Consider the following 20,606-nt stretch of genomic DNA (forward strand, 5'->3'; position numbering starts at 1 on the left):
AAAACTTCGTGGAATTGGAAGCAAGTGGGAGTTCGAATCTCGGCAAGGGCCTTATTGATTTTTCTTGTTTACTGCTTTGACAAATACCTAATGACTCAATAATTGATGCAGTTTTATAAGTGTCTTTCTCCTCCCGATATTTAAAGGGAGAATAACTCTTTTTAGCATGGGATAAGACTTTATAAGTGATTAAACTACTACTACTAAAATGACTTACATTTTGCAAGAAAAATTCTTTAAAATTATTATTAGGTGAAAAGTTTAGAATTTTTTAAAACTGGATTAAAAATTTGTTAACCAAAAAAATCATTTAATTTCGTAGACATTAAATTAGGATTTGACTATACAGTGTACATTTAAAATAAAATCCCCCTTTTATGTAAACTTTAGAACCTGACTGGTTCTTAATACATATTAATGAAATTGAATAAAAATATTTGGTATTGATGTAGTTTGCGATCTACCGCTTTTAGTTATTTATTTATTTCTTAGATGGCGCCAATAAAGTTCTATTTTAAAATTTGAATGTGCAATAAAATGGCAGGAAAATGAAATGCTTAAAACAAAAAAACAATTTTAGTACCACTGTCTAAACAATAAATAACTAACTAAAAGGGCAGATCATATACTACATTATTATCAAACTCGTTATTGTTTAATAATTAAGGATTGAAGAATTAATAAGCGAATAACCAGGAAGCAGTTGGTGTTCATAATGTTCCATAGAGCTAAGAAGGGGGGAAAGAAACACCACCCGAGATAGTGGTTTGTGACTCTGACTGACGTACCGAAGGGCTCGAATCCCGGAGAAGGCATGCATGTTTGTAAATGTGTAGAGTCTGTGTGGCAGGGTTTACTCAAAATATGTGGCGAGCCGAGAGTCCTCTCCGAAAGTTGGTGGTAGGGGAAGAGAGAAACCTTCGTACCCGACAGAGTGCTTGTCTTCAAATCTGAGAACGGAACAGAAAAAAGTCTTAGTGTCACCTGTGTGCTGCCCAAGGCTCTTTCCAACACAAGGAACAATCTTCCACTATGAATTTCGTTTGCTTGCTCTAATATCAAAGAAGCAGGATTAGTCACAACAACAACAAGACCTAGATTCAATTCCTTGATGAATATTTCTATTATTTCTCAAATAATTTACTTATTTTACACTCATGTCCATAAATTAAGGATAATTCGGAGTCACGTGGAAATCGAACTCTAAAATAAATATATCACCTGTAAAATCACAACACATATCTTCAAGAATCATATGCAAATTTCAGGAAGTAACCAGATGACACGGATGGTACGTCACAATGACGAGAGTGTAAGAGAGTGATATGTAAGGAATACAAGCAAAGAAGTAAAACTGTTTGCAGCCGCTTTATAAGCATTTCAGTCCAATAACCGAATAGCTATGACACAAAGGACACATTTGGATGATTTTTTACATGGTAGAATTATCGGCCGTCTGGAATGTGGGCGTACCCAACTGGAAGTATCAGACGAACTTGGAATTGCCCAGAGTGTCATCTCCAGGCTTTGGCAACGATTCCAAGATGATGGTAATGTGAGTAGACGTTACAGCACAGGTCGCCCCAGAGTTTCAACACCGAATGAGGACCGGTGTTTGGTAGTTACTGCCAAAAGAAACAGGCGGAGCACAGCCTCAGACCTGTCTCGTCAGCTTTCTTCAGCCACTGGTACGACAATTTCAAGGCAGACCGTGTACAGACGCTTAGGGCAGATTTGTCTATATGCTCGTAAACCTGTCAGATGCGTTCCACTTACTGCAACTCACTGTCGCCTGCGGTTAGCCTGGAGTAGAGAGCATGCATTGTGGACACCGCAACAGTGGGCTTGTGTGATGTTTTCCGACGAGTCCAGGTTTAATTTGCAGTCTGATTCTCACCGGACTTTCATATGGAGAGCTCCGGGTACCCGTTACCACCAAGAAAACATCATTGAACGACACCGTTACGGTGGTGCAGGAGTGCTCGTTTGGGGTGGAATTATTCTGGGTTCCAGAACTGACCTGCATGTTCAAATTGGAATCATGACTAGCCAAATCTATCGGGACGTCATTCTGGAACAACATGTACGTTTCTTTCGGGGCGCCATGGGCACACAATTTGTATTTATGGATGACAACGCCCGTCCTCACCGTGCAAACATCGTAAGCGAATGCCTTCAATCGGAGGATATTACCCGTATGGACTCGCCAGCATTCTCACCGGACTTGAATCCAGTAGAGCAGGTGTGGGACATGCTTGGCCGACGAGTTGCAGCCAGTCAACCTCTTCCTACATGTCTACGGGAACTTCGGAGAGCATTGCTTTTTGAGTGATGTTATATTCCCCAAGATCAGATCGATAATTTGATACTCAGCATGCCTATGCGTTGTACGAACTGTATTGCATCGTCTGGGAGACATACAATGTATTAACAATCATACCAACCATGTAATATTGGTTTTATGTAAATAGGTGTTTTTTTTTTTTTTTTTTTTTTTTTTTGTAATTCGCTCCAGGGAGAAAAAATTGCTAATTTTTTTAATAATATCAAACATATAGCATCTTTTTTTGCTCTTTACCTTCTGTTTAATAAATAAGCTTTACAAATAAGTCAAATTTGTTTTGCTTCTAACTCTTCCTTTGCCTGATTTTGCATTATCCTTAATTTATGGACATGAGCATACAATGCATAAAAACATTTGATAGTGCAATAGCAAAAGATCTCTTTCCAATGTTGTACCTGAAGAAATCCAGCAAAGTCTAAATTTCTTCCAATTTTTTATATTGCAAAAGTGTAGATTTTAATTCGTATGAAGGATAAAAGTATTATAGTATGATGGTCGATTGCAGTTTTCTGCTTTTTTCATTTCCAGGTAACATTGCTATAAAAAACATCTTTTACATGGAAGAATTTTTTTGTGTATTATTTGCATAAGCAAGTACTACTAAATGATTTGTATTAATACACATTCAATTCCGGGTTGCAAAGGATAAATAGAAGCAGAATTTCTGAAATAGTGAATAAGATATTTCAAAACTGCATGAATGCTGTTTTGAAATTTTTAATCAGGAAGCAAGTATTAAATTATTTGTATTAATGTAAACATTTGATATAATAAAACATTTCATACTGTATTAAACATTATTTTTAATTTATTCATTAAATTCAAAATGAGTTATGTAGGCTGACTGAAAATTTTTAATCTTTCATTCAGAACTAGATGATTTTATGGCTTCATATTTTTTTCGTTTTCAAAATAAAATCCTTTGCATTAAATAACATTTTTGCTTTAAATGCATTTTTTTTTTTTTTTTTTTTTTTTTTGCTTTGTTAACTTTAAATGACATTTTTTGCACTTTTATGAATGATTCAAAAAGATGAAATGGAATATATATGTGACATCCCTTGTCTCTGGAGCAGTGATAATTTAGTATCTTCATCTAAAGGGAACTTCTGCCCATATCATTGTGTTCAAAATGCCCGAAAATCACTTGGATGATTTTCTAAGTGATCTAAGGTACTCTAAGTACTCTTTATTGTCCTGCAGCAAAGGAAACACTGTTATTCAAGTAAATACAATTTTATCATCCTTACTAGTTCACCAGATGGATTTTCATAGTTGTTTACCTCTCTGGGTTGGCAATGTTTATTTCCATAACTGCAGTAGAAAGCCGGCCAAAAATATGCTTGTTAACTGAGCATGTTTGAAGTTCCAGAATCATCTTGCATTGCCTCCAACATTAAAATATTGAAGTTCAGCCAAATATTTACCAACACATGTATCCTAAGACGTTTCTGATGTTTCATGTGTACTTGTACAAGTTTGATGCAAAATTTGTTTGCACCTGTGTTATGTTTTCGCACTTTCCTCAGCTACCACACTGAAACATACAAGGTGCCTATTTTCATCATGACCAAATATTGAAAGCCATGGCTGTGTAAATGCAGATTCAGACACATAGACATATGGTCTTTCCAAAGCCCAGTATAAGACTGCCACAGCTAACTCTGGGAAAGGGAAAGGGAAATAGAGGCTGTTTTAAAAACTTTTCAGTCAGCCATAATAAGTAAAAGTTTATACTGTAGCATTAATAAGATGTATTTTGATACAAACCTTTTTTAACCTGAATGAAAAGCTTTATTTGAATGTTAAGAAATCTTTCAGTTATAAATGCCAATACCAGAAATATATAAATAATAAAGTGCTGAATCATTTAACTATAAGTATATGCTGTAAATTATTTCTTTTCCTAAATTTCTGTTTTATTTCAGTTTTCAACATGGAAAAGTTCGCAGGTATGTTACCTTTTTAATTTTGGTGTTATCTTGCCTTCTTTATATTTGTACTCAATATAAAACATGAAAGTTTATATTTAATATCGACTATACAACTTGTAAATCAGCTCTAGGTAAATGCATAATTTTATTTTAGATTACATAAAGATTGTAGAAGGTATAATGAATAAGTGAATAGAATCAGTAGTGCAATTATCAAAACAGGAGTTCCGTAGTCTTAACTTTTAAAATTCACTTTTTGCACATAAATTACACTTTTTGCATTAAAGCAAACGTCTCATATATAAAATAGTCATTTTTTATTTCTGAAATATATTTTAATATGCTTTAACATTATTTTCAAACATAGGAAACATTAATATTTTGCATGGTTTTTATTGCCTTTTACGGAGTAAAGGAAGTATTGTAATCGCAAAAAATTATCATATTACGACAAAAATATCCATTTTGACCGCTGTTGAATCCATTTCAGCGATGTTTTTGCATGGCATCTGTTCGACGAACAATAATAAAGGACTCTTTTCCCAAAAACAGATTGTAAAATGGATTCAGAAGATATTTTTTCGTGACATCTGTACCTACCTACGTATGTATCTTCCATAATCAAAAATGAGTAGTCTCAGAACGTTGAAATTTTGTGCATGGTACTGTAATAACATGTAATTAACCTTCTTCCTGCACCTTCCTTTTTGTTTGCAATCGGTGGCACCAAAAGTATATATATATATATATATATATATGTATGTATGTATACTCACTATGTTACCCAGCTGTGTGAGCTCAGGGTTTTTTTTATTCTTATATGTTGGTAAAAAGTGCATTTTTTTGCTTTAAAAGCGATTGAATTATGTTGTTCTTATGTGCCAGTTAACGTTTTTATGCCTTTAGTTAATCTGCATGCAATAGCTGTATAATTATCAACAACTTAATATTGTTCAAGTGCTACTCAGCCTAACATAACTGCCATTTGAGACGTTTTAGTACAATAGTGAATTAAGTCAGTTTCTGCACCTTCAATGTCTTTCTGATGAGTGGAACCAAAAGTAAACTTTCAGTTTTGTGCGCCGAAATGTCTCCTTCTTGCCCGCTGGCCGAATTGCTTGTTTTTGCGTAAAAACTGTAATTTTAATCGTATATATTTTTAAAAATATTTTATGTTTTTCTGTAGTGTGCAATTTTTAATGAGATGTTTTGAGTTTTATGTATTTTTGTCTTTCCGCGAGTTGAGAACTTAATTAATTGAATGAGAAATATATCTATAATGAAATTGGTGGCAAAAAGTTTAAATGATATATACTGCAAAAATGTGTATAATTTAATAGGCGGAAAAGGAAGTGATATGGTGTCCTCATCAGATTTTTAGTGTTGCATATTTTAATGGGTGTTCCCCTATTTAGACCCACATAAAGCCTGTTCTGGTAGACCTATTTGGCATACATGGTATACGCACCATAGGGAAAAGAAATCTGAAATGATAATTAATGGTACTAATTTAGGCCAACAGGTGGCACATTTCATGCAATATAGAAACGAAGTTATGCAGATTTGGAGAGTTTTAAAAAAGGTCAGTAGTCAATACCGTAAAATCATTCTTCACGTGCGTTTAGAGATGAAATATCCAGCTTTACTGATAAAGTTATTTTATCAGAATAGTAGTAATTTTTCAACTGGACTATGAGAATATCGACATTTGAAAGGCTTATGGAAAGGGCCTATGTCGAGATAGGATTTGAAAAACATGTTTACTAAAGTTGAAGAAACAGGGGAGTTGTGTTTGCTCAAAGGAAAAGGACGGAAAGGAATTTTGAATGTAACTATTAAAATCGCTCTTGCTGTTGCCGAGGGAGTATCGAGATCCCAGTATTCTTTGACAAGTGTTCGGTTTCATGTGATATGTCTCCCCCCTTGGTCGACAATACGAAAGGTTCGGCGATCTGTTGTAAAGAGTCCTTATGTTGTGCATGAATGGACTGCATTTTGATTACATTAGTTTTTACTGCTGACTTCATTCTTGGGCCCTTTTTCTTTGAGAAGAATACTCCTCAGGACCCTCAAAGGCCTCCTCTTTGTCTGTTACTGCAAATTTATTCAGCATCAAGTCATTCTTGCCTTACAAGAGCGAGAATGTTTAAAGACTGCTGTCTTCATGGAAGAGGATGCACCACCCCATATTGCCAGACCATTGAACGCACTGCTTCATGCCCACATTGAATATACTTAGTAATTTCAAGAAGTTTTCTGATTGGCCTTCTCATTCTCCAGACTTGAATCATTGTGACTTCAGGTTGTGGGAATTCCTGAAAGATTGTGTTTATGGAAGAAGCATACTGACTGTGCCTGAACTGAAAGCAAGCTTAACACATCATATTGCTGCAACTGATTCAGAAACTTTTCGCGCTACAGTTGAACACTCTTTGAACATATGATTGACGCAAACGAAATGTACACTGCTCAAAAAGAAAAGGGGGGACAGCACTATATCTCCCGTTCTACTGGGCGGATTGACAAAATTCAAACTGCGTTTTTCATGTCTCGAAAGCGCGACTTAATATATATATTTATTAGATTTATATAAATCACTATTCTAACATAGGTATTTTGACAATAAATCGGACTTTTTCTGAAATAACATACCAATTTTTTTTCCATATTTCGAATCTACGACTCAAATTATGCCAGAATACCAAGTTTTGTAAAAATCGTACGAGTAGTTTTTAAAATATTAGCTTTCAAAATTTCAGCTCCTTAATGTTAATTGAATTTGGTAAATATTTATTAATATCTCTTTTTTTTATTAAACTTTTATTATTTTTCCTTTCACATTTCGAAATTTAGGTTCATTCCAAATAAAATTTACCAATTTTTTGTGTTTTATTTTTTAAATATCTATTTTTAAATAATTTTTCGAAAAAAATTTTGAATTATAACCTGTAAAATTTTTACCATCATCTTAAAGTAAGTGTGTTTCTAAGCATACCTGCAAAAAATTAGACTTTTTTATTCAAAATTTTCTAAGATATACACGAATTTACATATTTTCGCGTTTTGAAATTTGGCATCTTTTTTGTGCGATAATAACGCCAAATGTGATTTATGGATTTTTGTTACAGTGAATTGCCACAGCTATTTTTAACCTTAAATTTCAAGTGAAATTTTACGGAGAATTAATTATATGAAATTTTTTCCCTCAATGATACATAATAAATATGTATTAATACTATATGAAAAGCTATTTTTTTAATTATAGATGATATTATTAAAATTTTTAACTGTTTTTTTAATTTCTCTCTTTCTTCTTTAAAAAAAAATTATAAGAGTAATTTTTTATCTTCCGCGTTTTATCGTCTGCTACTTTACTTTAACTTCGTTTAAATCGAATTGTCTAAAACTGAGAACTTTTGATGTGTATTTGAATTTTACGAAAATATTTTATGACATTAACTGCATAATTTATTTCTAAACAAGCTGTTGCTTATGAAGTGGCTGAAAGAGCGGCTGATACTATCATCCATATTTTTAAAGAACAGTATATTTTTATAGAAACATAAGATTTAGAATAATCATTTTTATAAATTCATTATAAATTTATTATTCATTTATAAAGTCAAATTATGATATCAACATGCAACCCTCTAGAGACCGAATTAATGGAAGTTCAATGGTTATGTAGAAATGATCTGCAGCTACTTAATGGCTGGATAAGTCAGCAGGTTCTGTGGACAAGTAAGAATAGTTATATAAACGACACCAAATTCTGGATTCAATTAACAACAGGGGTACGATGTTTATTAAATGAATTTAAGAAATTTTTAAACATAAAAAATCAACTCATTTTTTATCCTAAAATGTATTTTTATGCGTAGCGTATTTTCATTATATCCTTAAAATTCTAATTTAGAATGTAATTGTCAAGAACTGAATTCTAATCATCAGTAATATAATAAGTAATTATTACGGTTATTAATAAATCCTTCTTATAAAGTAATTGCAAATATTTGAAAAAAACTTTCTGTCCGCATGGAAATATTTCTAATTTTATATTAATCAAGATTGTACGCGATATTGTTTATTTGCATTTCAATTCTTATCGTCAGCTTTAATAGAAGTTACAAATCAATTATATTTAATTAAGGAATGACCATCTAAGTTTAGAAACAGCGTACCGTAACAGCAATTCAATTATTGGCGCCGTATCTTTCATGTTACTCCCGATTGGCAAGCTACAAGATTTTTAATAAGTATTCGAGTTTTGCTAGTAACTTCACTTGGAAATCGCGCTTAAACTGGGTTACTTGGTTATTTGGACATAGAAAGAACATGGGAGCTATTTGGTTAAGATGCTTTCATAGAGAATCTTTGTAAAGAGAAAATAAAAAAAAAAAAAAAAAAAAAAAAAAAACTACGAAAACCAACCATGCAGCCTGGGTTAGACTTCGTAACAAACAATTGGTATTTAACAATCTTCAAATGCTAGGCAACTGATGAGGCTCTAATTAAATTTCCAATTTAATATTTTATTTGTAAATATTTAAGATATTGTTGTATTCTTAGACACAAAAAGCAGAATTTAAATTTTGCTAACTCGTTAGTAAACTACCAAGTCGTAGTCCAAGTGAATATTTAATTTCTTTTGCAATAATTGTATTCACTTAATATTCTTGGAATATGAGTGATGTTCTCGGAAGATTAAAGAAGTGTTTAAATCCAGTGTCTTACAAGCTCAAAATCAAAACGATTCTACAATTGCCCGAGTAGTTGACTTGTAAATGGCTGTGAATTAAGCAGATGAACTTTTAATCTTAGGTTATTCAGTCAGAAAACGTATACCAAATGTTTTGTATGGCATGACAATGTATCTTTTCATTATTCAATAACCAATCGGAGAACCGCTTGTATTCTGAAAATAAGTATGTGTACTCAATCGTCCTGCATGTTCTTTAAATTTGTCTTCTTGTGATTTTTTTTTTTTTTTCCCAAAAACTAAAGTTGCCTCTCAAAGGAAAGTTTTTTGACATTGAAGAGACAAAAAGAGTATGACATCTATTTTTAGAGACATGTCAAAAACAAATTTCTACAAGCCTTCTCTTCCGTTACATGTTGTGCATTCAGACAAAAAGTTGGGTCAGCGTAAATTCTCTAATGTATTTTTATTACACTCTGATTACTTTATTAACATACAGTGAATATATACGAAACCTTTTACTTCAGCTTCAGTAATTCGGAATTTTTGACGGAATTATTGTTGGAGCTAGGAATTAGAAGATAAGTCAAATTGAATATTTCAATAATCCAATAAATTCAAGGTCTAAGTTTCAATATTTTATTTTCGGAAGGAGTGGGAAATTTTTTCAGATTTCGTCCATTATCCGAAGTATATTTGCTTCGATTCTTTATTTTTTCCATAAAAGCAAAAATCTTACGCATGTTATACATATAACGCATAGCTTCAATTAAAATTTAATAATATACAGGGTAGTTATATTTAAAGTTCCACTTTGAAACGGTCATAAAAGGAAAACTATTGGATCAAATGTTATCAAACTTGGTAACCGTGTAAAGGAGGTCATAAGAATTTACTTTCCGTGAAAAAAAAAGAAAGTTCGAAACCTCACCACCAGGGGGGAAATAACGCTGTATGCAACATTGTTAAACGAAATATGGGTCGAAATCTAACTTAACCTTTTGTTACACGGGTTTAATATGTTTTATACTCTTAAGAAACTTTGAAGTAAGCAAATTACCATTTAAAGGCGTTAAATTCGATAAAAGTCGAGTGCACTATCCGTGTAAGGGAGAAATTCATCCGTGAAAACCACGAATTAGAGATTAGAAAATGTGAGATCGCAAATCACTCGCACAAGTGCGTACAATCTGGAAATTGTTTTCTTACAGATCGCTAATCTGTAATTTTTGAAGCCTGAATTCGGCCCTAAAACATGAAGATACTGATTCAAAACGCTTTTAATCGATTTGGGCCAAAGAAACTCCTCATGTTATCTACCTAGTTCCATTGCATTCTCCTACTGCATTCGATTGTATAGCAGTCATTCCACACCATTTGGCGTGGAATGACAGCATTTCGTGACACATGAACTGCAGTAACGTGGCATTTTAGACACTACGCTTTTTATGCAAGGCTGAGCCCCACCTCACATGTGTCGCACAGTTACTTAGGCAACATTTCACGAATGAACGTCTTATAGGCCGACACTTCCCCCCTTCCCACCAGACCTCAACCTCTGTGACTTTTAGCTATGGGGTTATCTCAAAAGCACTGTTTAGGGTGATAATCTAAACAATTTGGCAGAAATGAAAAATGTGATACATCGACATGTACTTAACATTCCTCCTGATATGTTAAGAGCTGCTGTTGAGAATGCAGTAACAGGATTTAACTTGCTTTCGGAAAATACTGGACGCTACATTGAACATGCTTTGTAACACGTTTCGGAAACGATTAAACACATTTTAAATCGATGTTTTTATGTCTTACTTCATTTAACAATATTGCATACAGCGCCATTTTTTCCCTGGTGGTGATTTTTTAACTCTTTTTTTTTTTTTTTTTTTTTTTTCCCCGCGGAAAATAAATTCCCATTATCTCCTTTACACGATTCCCAAGTGTGATAACATTTGGTCCGGTAGTTTTAGTTTTATGCATTTCAAAGTGGAACTTTAATTATAACAACCATGTAAACTAAACTTTAAAAGTTTGACAGTTTGGTTCAAGTCCTGGCTTTAAAAATATATATTTAAATATAAAATTTTGTATTGATCCTCTTAAAAAGAATGTTTTAAGAAGCTAATTTTTCTCTCGCGTTATAGATTGTATAAAAACATGATCTTTAATACGATTTAGATTGTTTCAGCCGATATAAGAATCGGGTTACTCGGTGGTACCGAATAAACACTGCTGGTCTGTTTTATTTCTTTGTCATTTAGCAAAAAATCTTTTAATTAAAATATTTAACCTTTGGACCTCGCTTTAAACTTTATTTGTAGTTAAAATGACTAGAAAATGAAAAGCTGTCTTCAGCTGAAACGCAATTCATGTAATTAATATTTTTAAAAAATTGACAAGAATGCAAAATTTATGGAAGTCTAGTATTAAAAAATATCAATTTTCTTGTGTAAGCACAGAAAATAACTGTAGAAGGAAAGAAGAAAATTAGGGAGAAAAGTAAGCAAAAATTTGCTGGGAAATTTGGCTGTCAGACATACCAAGATGTTTCAAAAAGTTGGACGCTTTTGAAGATACTTTCAGGATACTTCAAAGTATTTAGATGTTCAAAGAGAAAACACTTGGACGTGTACACCAAATACCATCAAATGAGCTTGTGGTTAACAGAAAAGATAAAAACGATATCATTGCACATTAAAGTGAAGAGCGACTGGTTTTAGACTATATGGTTGTATAAATTTAAATTACGTTATAGAACATTATATCGTATCATAAACGGAGAATCACATGATTTCTCAGTCGAATTATTTGAAGATTCAGGAGCTTATCCAGTGATGTATGTGGATGTCACCTAAAGACTTTTTTTTTCTCCTGATGAAACAGCGGCCGAGCGGTAAAGTCGCTGAACACTGGTAGTTCGGTCCGAGGTTCGAATCCTGCGAACGGGCTGGCTGCATGGGCATTTTCGTGGTTTTCCCCATGTGTAACGTGTATACGAGCCAGTTTCCCTTAGAAAGTCCTCCACGAAGGCATCCCTTTCCTTAGGCAGATAGCCCTAGTGTGCTTTGTCATAATTAAATAAACCAAAACCTCTTGATCAATCCAGTTTTTCCTTTTATCTCATACCTTCATAATGCTTAGCCTGTAAAGACTGATAAAGGCTCTGACGAAATACTTCGTGAAGAACTTTCTAAGGGAAACCAGCAAAAGTCTCTGATGAAATGGATTGAATTGGATTATTAAGTTATGGCAAAGCAGGGCTATCTGTCTAAGAGGAAGGATGCCTTTGTCAAGAAATTTGTAAGGAAAACCAGCTGGCATACACGTTACACATGAGAAAATCCACGAAAACGTCCATGCAACCAGCCCGTTTACCGGGATTCGAACCACGGAGTCGACAATCAGTGTTCAGCGACTTTACCGCTCGACCGTTTGTGGGCCTTTATGAAATGGAAGGCGATAACTGTCAGGGCGATAAAATGATTGTCAGAAATACCAAGATGCTTCGAAAAGTTGGATGCTTTTTAATATGCTTGCAGAATGCCTAAAGAAAAAAGAGTAAGAATGAAGCAGAATGCCTGAAGAAAAAGAGAAGAAAAAATACTTTTTTGCGTAAAATTTAGTATTTGTACTTTTTAAAATTTTTTAATCTTCTGATATTTGATTCTTGCGATTTCAAAAATAAAATATTTGAATAAAATATGAATAACATTTTAAGAAACCAAATGTAGGATAAAATTGTGTAAAGTAATGGGCACAATGATAAAACTGTTTACAGCAGTGAATGCAAGTCATCCTAAGTTAAAATGTCGGTTATACATCTCTGTTATTTATATATATCTTTTCTGAACAGAACATTGAAAGGCGCGTTAAGTGTGCTTTACTGTATTTTCTCTTTTAATATATGCAGTTTTCAAATGCATCGTAGTCTGGGTTACAAAGTATTCTTCCGAAAGAAACGTAATTTAAATAAATAAAATCAAATTCTGGAAAATTTATATTAATAAATACGAAGGTTGATCCAAAAAAAATTTACAAGCAGAAGCATTTGAAACGTAATAATTGTGGAGCGAATATTTTACTCAGGGTGGTTGACAGATGGCGCTAGTTGTCCTACAGCGGTTCTACGAGTAAGTAGCGTCAGTACGCAGACACTTAAGAGCGACAGTAATGGCACGACGTCTAGAAAAGTGGTCTCGCATAGAGGTGCGAGCCGTAATTCGATTCTTATGGGCCAAGAATGTGGCCGCATCCGAAATTCACAGACAAATCGTTGAGGTATAAAGGGACAAAGCAATGAGTAGACAACAGGTAGCCAAATGGTGTCGTTCTTATCAAGCGGGCCGGGAGCATGTGGAAAACCGCAATATGGAAGCGAGCGGCTGTCCAAGTTCTTCAAGGACAGATATCAACACGGCACGTGTTGAAGAAATCATCCAAAGGGATCGACGAGTAACCGTGCGTGAGATTGCCTCAGAGTTGGACCTGAGTTATGGTAAGGTTCAGCGTATCGTAACCGATGAGTTGCGATATTCCAAAGTTTGTGCCCGCTGGGTTCCACGTGCGTTGTCCGCGGAGCATGCAGCCTCACATTTCTTCAGCGATACCATTCAGACGGCCAACACTTCATTGATCGCATCGTTACCGGTGATGAAACATGGCTTCATCACTCCACCCCCACATCCAAAAGAGCCATGATGGAGTGGAAACACGCTGGATCACCGACGAGGAAGAAGTTTAAGGTCACACCCTCTGCCGGTAAAGTGATGGCAACCGTTTTCTGGGATACGACTGGTGTTATCTTAATCGAGTATTTGGAGCGTGGCCATACCATTAAGGCCGATCGTTATTGTGCCACCTTAACGAAATTGCGTAAAGCCATCCGACGCAAACGGCCTGGATTACTGAGCAAAGGCGTCATTCTTCTGCATGACAATGCCAGGCCCCATACAGCTCGCCAGATTGCTGCAAAGGTTAAAGTGGGAGGTCTGGAATTACCCCCTATACAGCCCCGATTTGGCTCCAAGTGACTTTTTCATTTTTCCGGCGTTGAAGCGATACTTATCCGGAACACGGTTCACCTCAGACGATTCAGTGAAAACAGCTGCCGAGAAATGGCTCAATGAGCAGGGCCCTGATTACTACCAAGACGGGATAAACAAGTTGGTCGAACGTTCTGACAAATGCCTAAACAGGTTTGGCGACTATGTGGAAAAGTGAAGCTCAGATGTGTCTCTTGATTCCCATTTGTATCTTGTTTCTATTGTTAATAAATACTTTTTCATTTGCCTCGTAAACTTTTTTTTGGATTACCCCTCGTATATTTAAAATGTTCAGTTCGAATGAATACATAGAAAATTTTAAAATAATTATCTGAAGAGACAATGCAACACTAACAATTAAAATAAAAGTCTAAAAATTACCTAAAATAGTAACTATGACTAAAAATATAGTATAAAGAAAACTATTTGAAAAAAATAAATAAACGATGCGCCTTTGATTTAAACTACGCAGTTCGAATGAGTAAATAGAAAATTTTAAAACAGTTATTTGAAAGAAACTATGCAACGTAAACAATTAAAATAAATTCGAAAAAGAAAAAAAAATGCTTAAAATTAATAACAATTATAATTAAAAATATAAGATAAAGAATATTATTTGAAAGAAGGAACGATTTTCTTTTTTTCCTGTCACGCACTATGTAAAAATGGAAATGAAAATAGGTTGCCACATATTAAGAAGTTCGCCAAGTGAACTAATTTTGGCGCAAACTGAATAAAAAGCGCCGACATAAATTGTTGAATTTCTCCGTAAATTTCGCACCAAATTTTACAAAATTTAATATTTAGGCATAATTTGAGTCGTAGAATCGAAATATGTAAAAAAATTGGCATGTTATTTCAGAAAAAGTCAGATTTTTGTGTCAAAATACTTATGTTAGAATAGTGCTATATATAAATCTAATACATATCCTAAGTCGCGGTTTCGAGACATGAAAAACGCAGTTTGAATTTTGTCAATCGGCCCAGTAGAACGGGAGATGTCGCACTGTCCCTCTCTTTCTTCTTTTTTTTTTTTTTTTTTTTTTTTTTTTAGCAGTGTACATTCAACAACTGCTGCGATTACATAAAGTTTTGGGTTTTTTGTTCTTTCATGCATCTCCATCTCCTTCTCACCTGGTTGTCGAAATTTGGACTATTATTTTTCTTATGGTTTTCTTTTCCCCATGGTCCATATAACATATATATATATATATTCCAAGTTTCAATGGAATAGGTCTACCAGAACAGGCCCTGCATAGGTCCGCGCCAAGCCTAATGGTGCCGTTGTACAAATGTTTAGAGAGCACCTTTACGAAGTGATGATATGAAAGGAAAATTGCTATGGTTAACACTTAAAATGAAGCATTATTAACATAATAATATGAAAAAACAAAAAAAATTACATTTTATCTTTTAATTTGTCTAAATATGCAAACATTTAGTGCTTTTGTTAAAACTCACACTCAAACATATTTATTGAAGAATTACGCATATAATTAAGTTATAAAAAGCCACCCAACCAGTATAGCGGTTAGCATTGTTGACTGCTGTGCCGAAGGGCCTGGGTTCGAATCCTGGAGAAGGAATGGATGTTTGCAAATGTATAGTGTCTGTGCGGCATGGGGAACTCTAAATATGTAGCGAGCCGAAAGTTCTGTCGAGAGGCTGATGGTAGGGGAAGAGGGGGTTAAGAGATGCTCGAACCCGTCCCCTTCCCGGGGTGCTCTCCATCAAAATTGAGAGCGAAACTGAGCTAAATCACAGTCACCTGTAAGATGCTTAAGACTGTTGCGAACGACAGGCATATCTTGAGCTCCTTGTCTCAAGGAATTTTGTGGACTTGGGCTGACTGTAGGTAAGACAAGTAAGCACTAGTTAACAACAAAAATAACATGTTATAAAAAATAACACTGCAAGTGAAGCGAAATAATATACTAAACGCATTGGATACCAAATACATTGCTTAACACTATTTATTACCTTAAAATTAAAAACAAATTAATTTTCATATCTAATAAGTTTGTACTGAATAAATTATTGTTCGCAGTGTAGTTTACGACAAGGTTCGAACTGTGATTACAACAGGGGCCAAAAGATGCTCTAGAGCTGATATCTAGAGATATATCCAAAATTCTTTTCTGCACACCACTATGTTGTTGACAACGGTATAGCTTAGAGTTTCAACCGGCAATTTATATCAGTTTGATTTTTATCAGTTCATGCTTTCTGCAGTTTTTCACATAAGTTGAGCTGATGTTGTAAATATATGTGAACGAAAATACGCAATGCTGATCCGTATGTAAGGTTAGAGGCCTGCGCCACAGACGTGTTCAACAAATTGCTTAAGCCTTGTGTCTACTGTTGCAATCGCAGTAATTTGTGCACCATTTATCTTTTTTCTGATTTTTTTGGGGGGGGATTGCTTGTTGCTATTGTTATTCTTCATAGAAATGCCAAGTTCAAGAAATATGGTCCTTAATAGAAAATGGTTCTGGATTATAAAAACCTGGTTTCCAGTTTCCCAAAAGACAAAAATGGACGTAATTTTTGTTAGATGTAATTTTGTCGAATCTTGCTAAACAACGGAGGAGTTAAAAGGGATTGGTTTCTAAATTCTGCTGAAAAAAAATTCGGTTTATTGTTTTTGTTGCAAAATTTTTAACAGTTTCAGCAATGTAAAATTGAGTAGTTCTGAATTTAATGACTGGAACCACTTAAATGAGCACTTAAAATTTCATGAAAAAAATAATATGCATTTTCGGAACCTGCATCTTTGGTCTGATTTCTTAGAACGATTAAAAAAAATGAACCTGTTGATTCGGAATTTTAAAGTTTATTAAAAAACTTTAAAACTCCAATGCTTGAACTGAGCTAAATCGCAATCGTTAGAGTTCAAGCATTGGCGCGACGTTATTGAAAGAATTATCTATGCCATTCAATTTTTAGCCAAACAAAACTTATCCTTCCTTGGTTCCAGTAACAAATTATTCGAAAGAAATAATAATTTTTAAAGTGTATAGAAATGATCACAAAATCTGACCCTATCATGTCTGTATACATTAATTAAATTCAAACTTTAAAAAAAAAAAAATGTACCTCATTACCATGGAAATAAAATTCAAAATGAAACAATTAGCTTATCAGGGGATAATATAAAGAAAATTGTCTTTATTACAACAAATACGAATGGTAGAAGACGAACAGCATTCTTATTACAGACTTTAGAAGAAAATGGTTTAGATGTTAGTAATTTACGCGGCCAACAATATGACAATGGTTCAAACATGGGAGTTAAATAGTTTTCGAGTAATTATGCTCAGATCATTGCTTTTCCGATTAAAAAAGTTAATTTAAGTTTAAAATAATATGTAATTTCACATACCTTTTTTATGTAGAATAACAACAAGCAATCACAAAAAAGTTCAATATTGTACAAATTACTGCGATTGCAACAGTAAACACAAAATAAGGATTAAGTAATTTGTCGAATGAGACTACACTTACATGTGCATCGGTATCACGTATTTTCATGTTCAAATAAGACCGAAGGAGACAAAACACCTTGCCCAGTTGTAACTTTTGGTCAAATTAGACAATGAGCTAGAAGGAAGGGACACTCAGACCTGGCAAGCTCGAGGCTGCCTAAACACAGAAGCGTCCCAAACCCTAGAGGCGATCCAAGAAGCCGCTAACCTATCAGTCGAACCGACAAGCTAAGACTAAGCTGAGTCGACAGGAATACTCAGCAACTCGTATTCCACGTGCCCGTCTTGAATGGAATGATAAAAACATCTGCTATCAACAGGGGCTCCAACCCCGGACAGGAGAACGAAGTCATTTAAATACTGTCAGACAGACCGGACCCCCAATCTGGCCTGCTAACACTACGTCATGATATACAGATGTTGGCGTTAGGCGCCCACAAGAAGAAACCAAGAAAGGATATGAATATGCAGTTTTGAGACTCCAGGCACCCACTGGAAATCTGAAGCAGTTTAAAAGCTCGCTGAAATCGCCAACTTCACCAACGGGGAATTTTTGTCTCATCAATATCTGACTGTATAGCTCCACCACGACCAACGGAATGGACAAACCAGTACCACATGATCCCTGCCGAACCTGAAACAGCCATCGCCGGCGATGACTCCAGTCCTGTGGAGACTGATTTTAAACAATCGTGGCAGAGACAGCCTAGGTACAGATCCTAATAAGTAGCTTCCCAGGTTTTACCCGAGTCTACCTCCGGAAGTGCATTCAAATAAGACAGGAGGCAGGAAACCACTGGGTGAGCAGCTGTGCCGCCATGAAGACTTTCACCTTTATTGCTTACTTAGCAAGACTAATATATAAAAATTAATTAATTCTAATTTGAAAGTTCTGTAATAGCTGCAGAGATATGAGTGTTTATGAATAGTTCACAGGAATTTGAGTTCATAAATATATTAAGTACGTAAGTTCAATTAGTACATTGGAATCAGAGTTCTTAGGAGTTTACAGTTATTTAAAAGTGTTAAAAGTTCATAGGTTCCTTTTTGATGTCTTGAGTATCAATAAGCTAAGAATTTTCCTGTTTAGACCAGGCAGCGAGACAGACTGCTTGTTTTCATGATTGCCCAGCGCCTTTCTGATTTGGCAGTGGTGTTCACCTATTGTTGGCGCGGGCTTGACCTCTAGTTCATATTCAGGGCACTATGACGGCTCAAAGATAAGTGAATGATGTGCTGAGGCCAGTGTCACTTCCCTACCTTCAGGAAATGCCCAATGCAGCAGAATAACGCCCATACACACACTGCTCGTATTAGCCAACATGCTTTGAAGATTGTACAGATGCTTTCCTGGCCACCATTCTCTCCTGATCTCTCACCAATTGAACACATTTGGGATGTGATTGGATGCCATTTGCAGACCTTGTCATTGCCGCGTTCAGAAGACGAACTGTGGCAAATCATTGACAGGGAGTAGAGAGGACAAGGAATATTGAAACATTAACAAAAGAGCCATTGAGTTGCAATAATCAAATCACTATGCTTTATGAAATGTCTACAACATGATAGCAATTGAAAGGATACGGCTTGACATTTTTATATTGTCTCCATTTAAATTTATACCCCTTCTACTTGCTCCATAACATTTCATAAATATGTTTTTCCTGATATACCCTGTAAAAACATAATTAATTTAGGGTAGATTTTTTTCAAAACCTTATTTCTATTTGTGATGGCTATTTTATTGAGATATCTACAGTTTTCATGTATGTGTTGCAAATAAAACTAGTAACATTGGTGTTTCATTGGATTTTGTGTTTCCAGGAATCTTTGAAATCAACATCATCAAAAAAGACACCGCCAGGTCCACCAGCTGCTGCAGAAAGGCCTCATTTATTGCCTTTGTCACCAAAATTAAACACTACAAGGCATCGACGAACGTTTTCATCACATTCCGATGTAGAAACATTGACTGTTACTCCAGTCTAATACTGAATCTCCGGTGGATGCATTTATGGAATGCAATGAATGCATTTTGTTACTCTCGGAATTTTATTAGTGCTGGAAAAGGTGCGTGCCGATTTATTTCGATGAAAAATATTAATATATAATTATTGTGCTGCAATTATACACAAAATTGGTAGTGACACAAACTTGTGAATCTATAGTATTATGCTAAATTTTATAACTTCTTGTAATGAATTTCCATTCCAAATTTAAACCAAAAATTTTTAATTTGTTTTGTATTGTGCTGTACATTAGGTTTTATTTATATATATGCATTTCATATTTCTTTTTAATCATCTGAATTTTGTGATATAATGTAATGTAGGTTTACAACTTTTGAGCTTTCATAAACAATTCGTCATCTACAAGACATGGAAGTTATATCTGTAAACTATAGTTTAATCTTAAAGATGAAGTATTTTAGTTACTAGATCAGTAATCTATGAGAGATAACATTATCTCATTCCTACTAAAGTGTTCAATGCAATTAACATAATGTTAATTGCAGAAAATGAATTTTTGGCATAATTGTAATAGTTTTGACATATTTATTGTATAATGTATATTCTACAATTCTAATATTTATTTTTACAGAAGAAGAAAGTACATATATACTGACAAGGAAGCAGTTTTTCTCGTGATACTGATTTCCTTAAAAATTTCAGTAAAGTGTTGCCAACAAACATTAAAAATTTTTAATTTTCTGTTCTGCAATAGCATATTTATCATTTTAATGCACTGTAAATATATCAGTGGATTTTTAATATTTACCTCTGAATCTCAAATAAATATTTGGAAATTTGTCTTGTCAAGTGCAAATGTAAGCATTAAAAAAAGCTCTTGATTAAAATCAATAGTGTAACTAAAATGCATATGTTGTGTTGATAAAAATATAATTTATTAATAATACAGTAATGAATGCATCCATCACAATGTATATTATTCAGGGCCTTAAGTAAGGATTTAAGTTATATATGTATGTATAAGTTAGCTCTGAAACAGTTGCTATGACAGTTGTGAATTTTCTGCTGGTTGATTCTGATACCACTTGTACATTAAAAGTTGGCTAATAAAATTACTTTATTCCATTTTACA

At 34.3% G+C, this 20,606-nt stretch overlaps 2 protein-coding genes across 5 annotated transcripts in view; both read left to right on the forward strand.

Moving 5' to 3' along the window:
* Liprin-gamma (liprin protein kazrin) overlaps positions 1-20,606 on the forward strand; it is a 463,459-nt gene extending 442,853 nt beyond the window's left edge. For all 4 annotated transcript variants that reach the window (XM_085815044.1, XM_085815043.1, XM_085815045.1 and 1 more), the window contains 2 exons: positions 4,273-4,296; positions 19,329-20,606. In XM_085815044.1, coding sequence (XP_085671170.1) covers positions 4,273-4,296; positions 19,329-19,493 — 189 coding nt within the window. In that variant the 3' untranslated portion in view covers positions 19,494-20,606. The remainder of the gene's footprint in view (positions 1-4,272; positions 4,297-19,328) is intronic.
* Positions 12,879-14,665, forward strand: LOC146997566 (protein GVQW3-like). The gene has a single exon (XM_085815047.1). It carries the CDS (start codon positions 13,274-13,276, stop codon positions 13,673-13,675), a length of 402 nt encoding a protein of 133 aa, XP_085671173.1. The 5' UTR covers positions 12,879-13,273; the 3' UTR covers positions 13,676-14,665.

The sequence above is a fragment of the Stegodyphus dumicola genome, chromosome 4, assembly GCF_044657685.1.
Source record: "Stegodyphus dumicola isolate Sdum_Otavi_A_Nest chromosome 4, ASM4465768v1".
NCBI lineage: Eukaryota > Metazoa > Arthropoda > Arachnida > Araneae > Eresidae > Stegodyphus > Stegodyphus dumicola.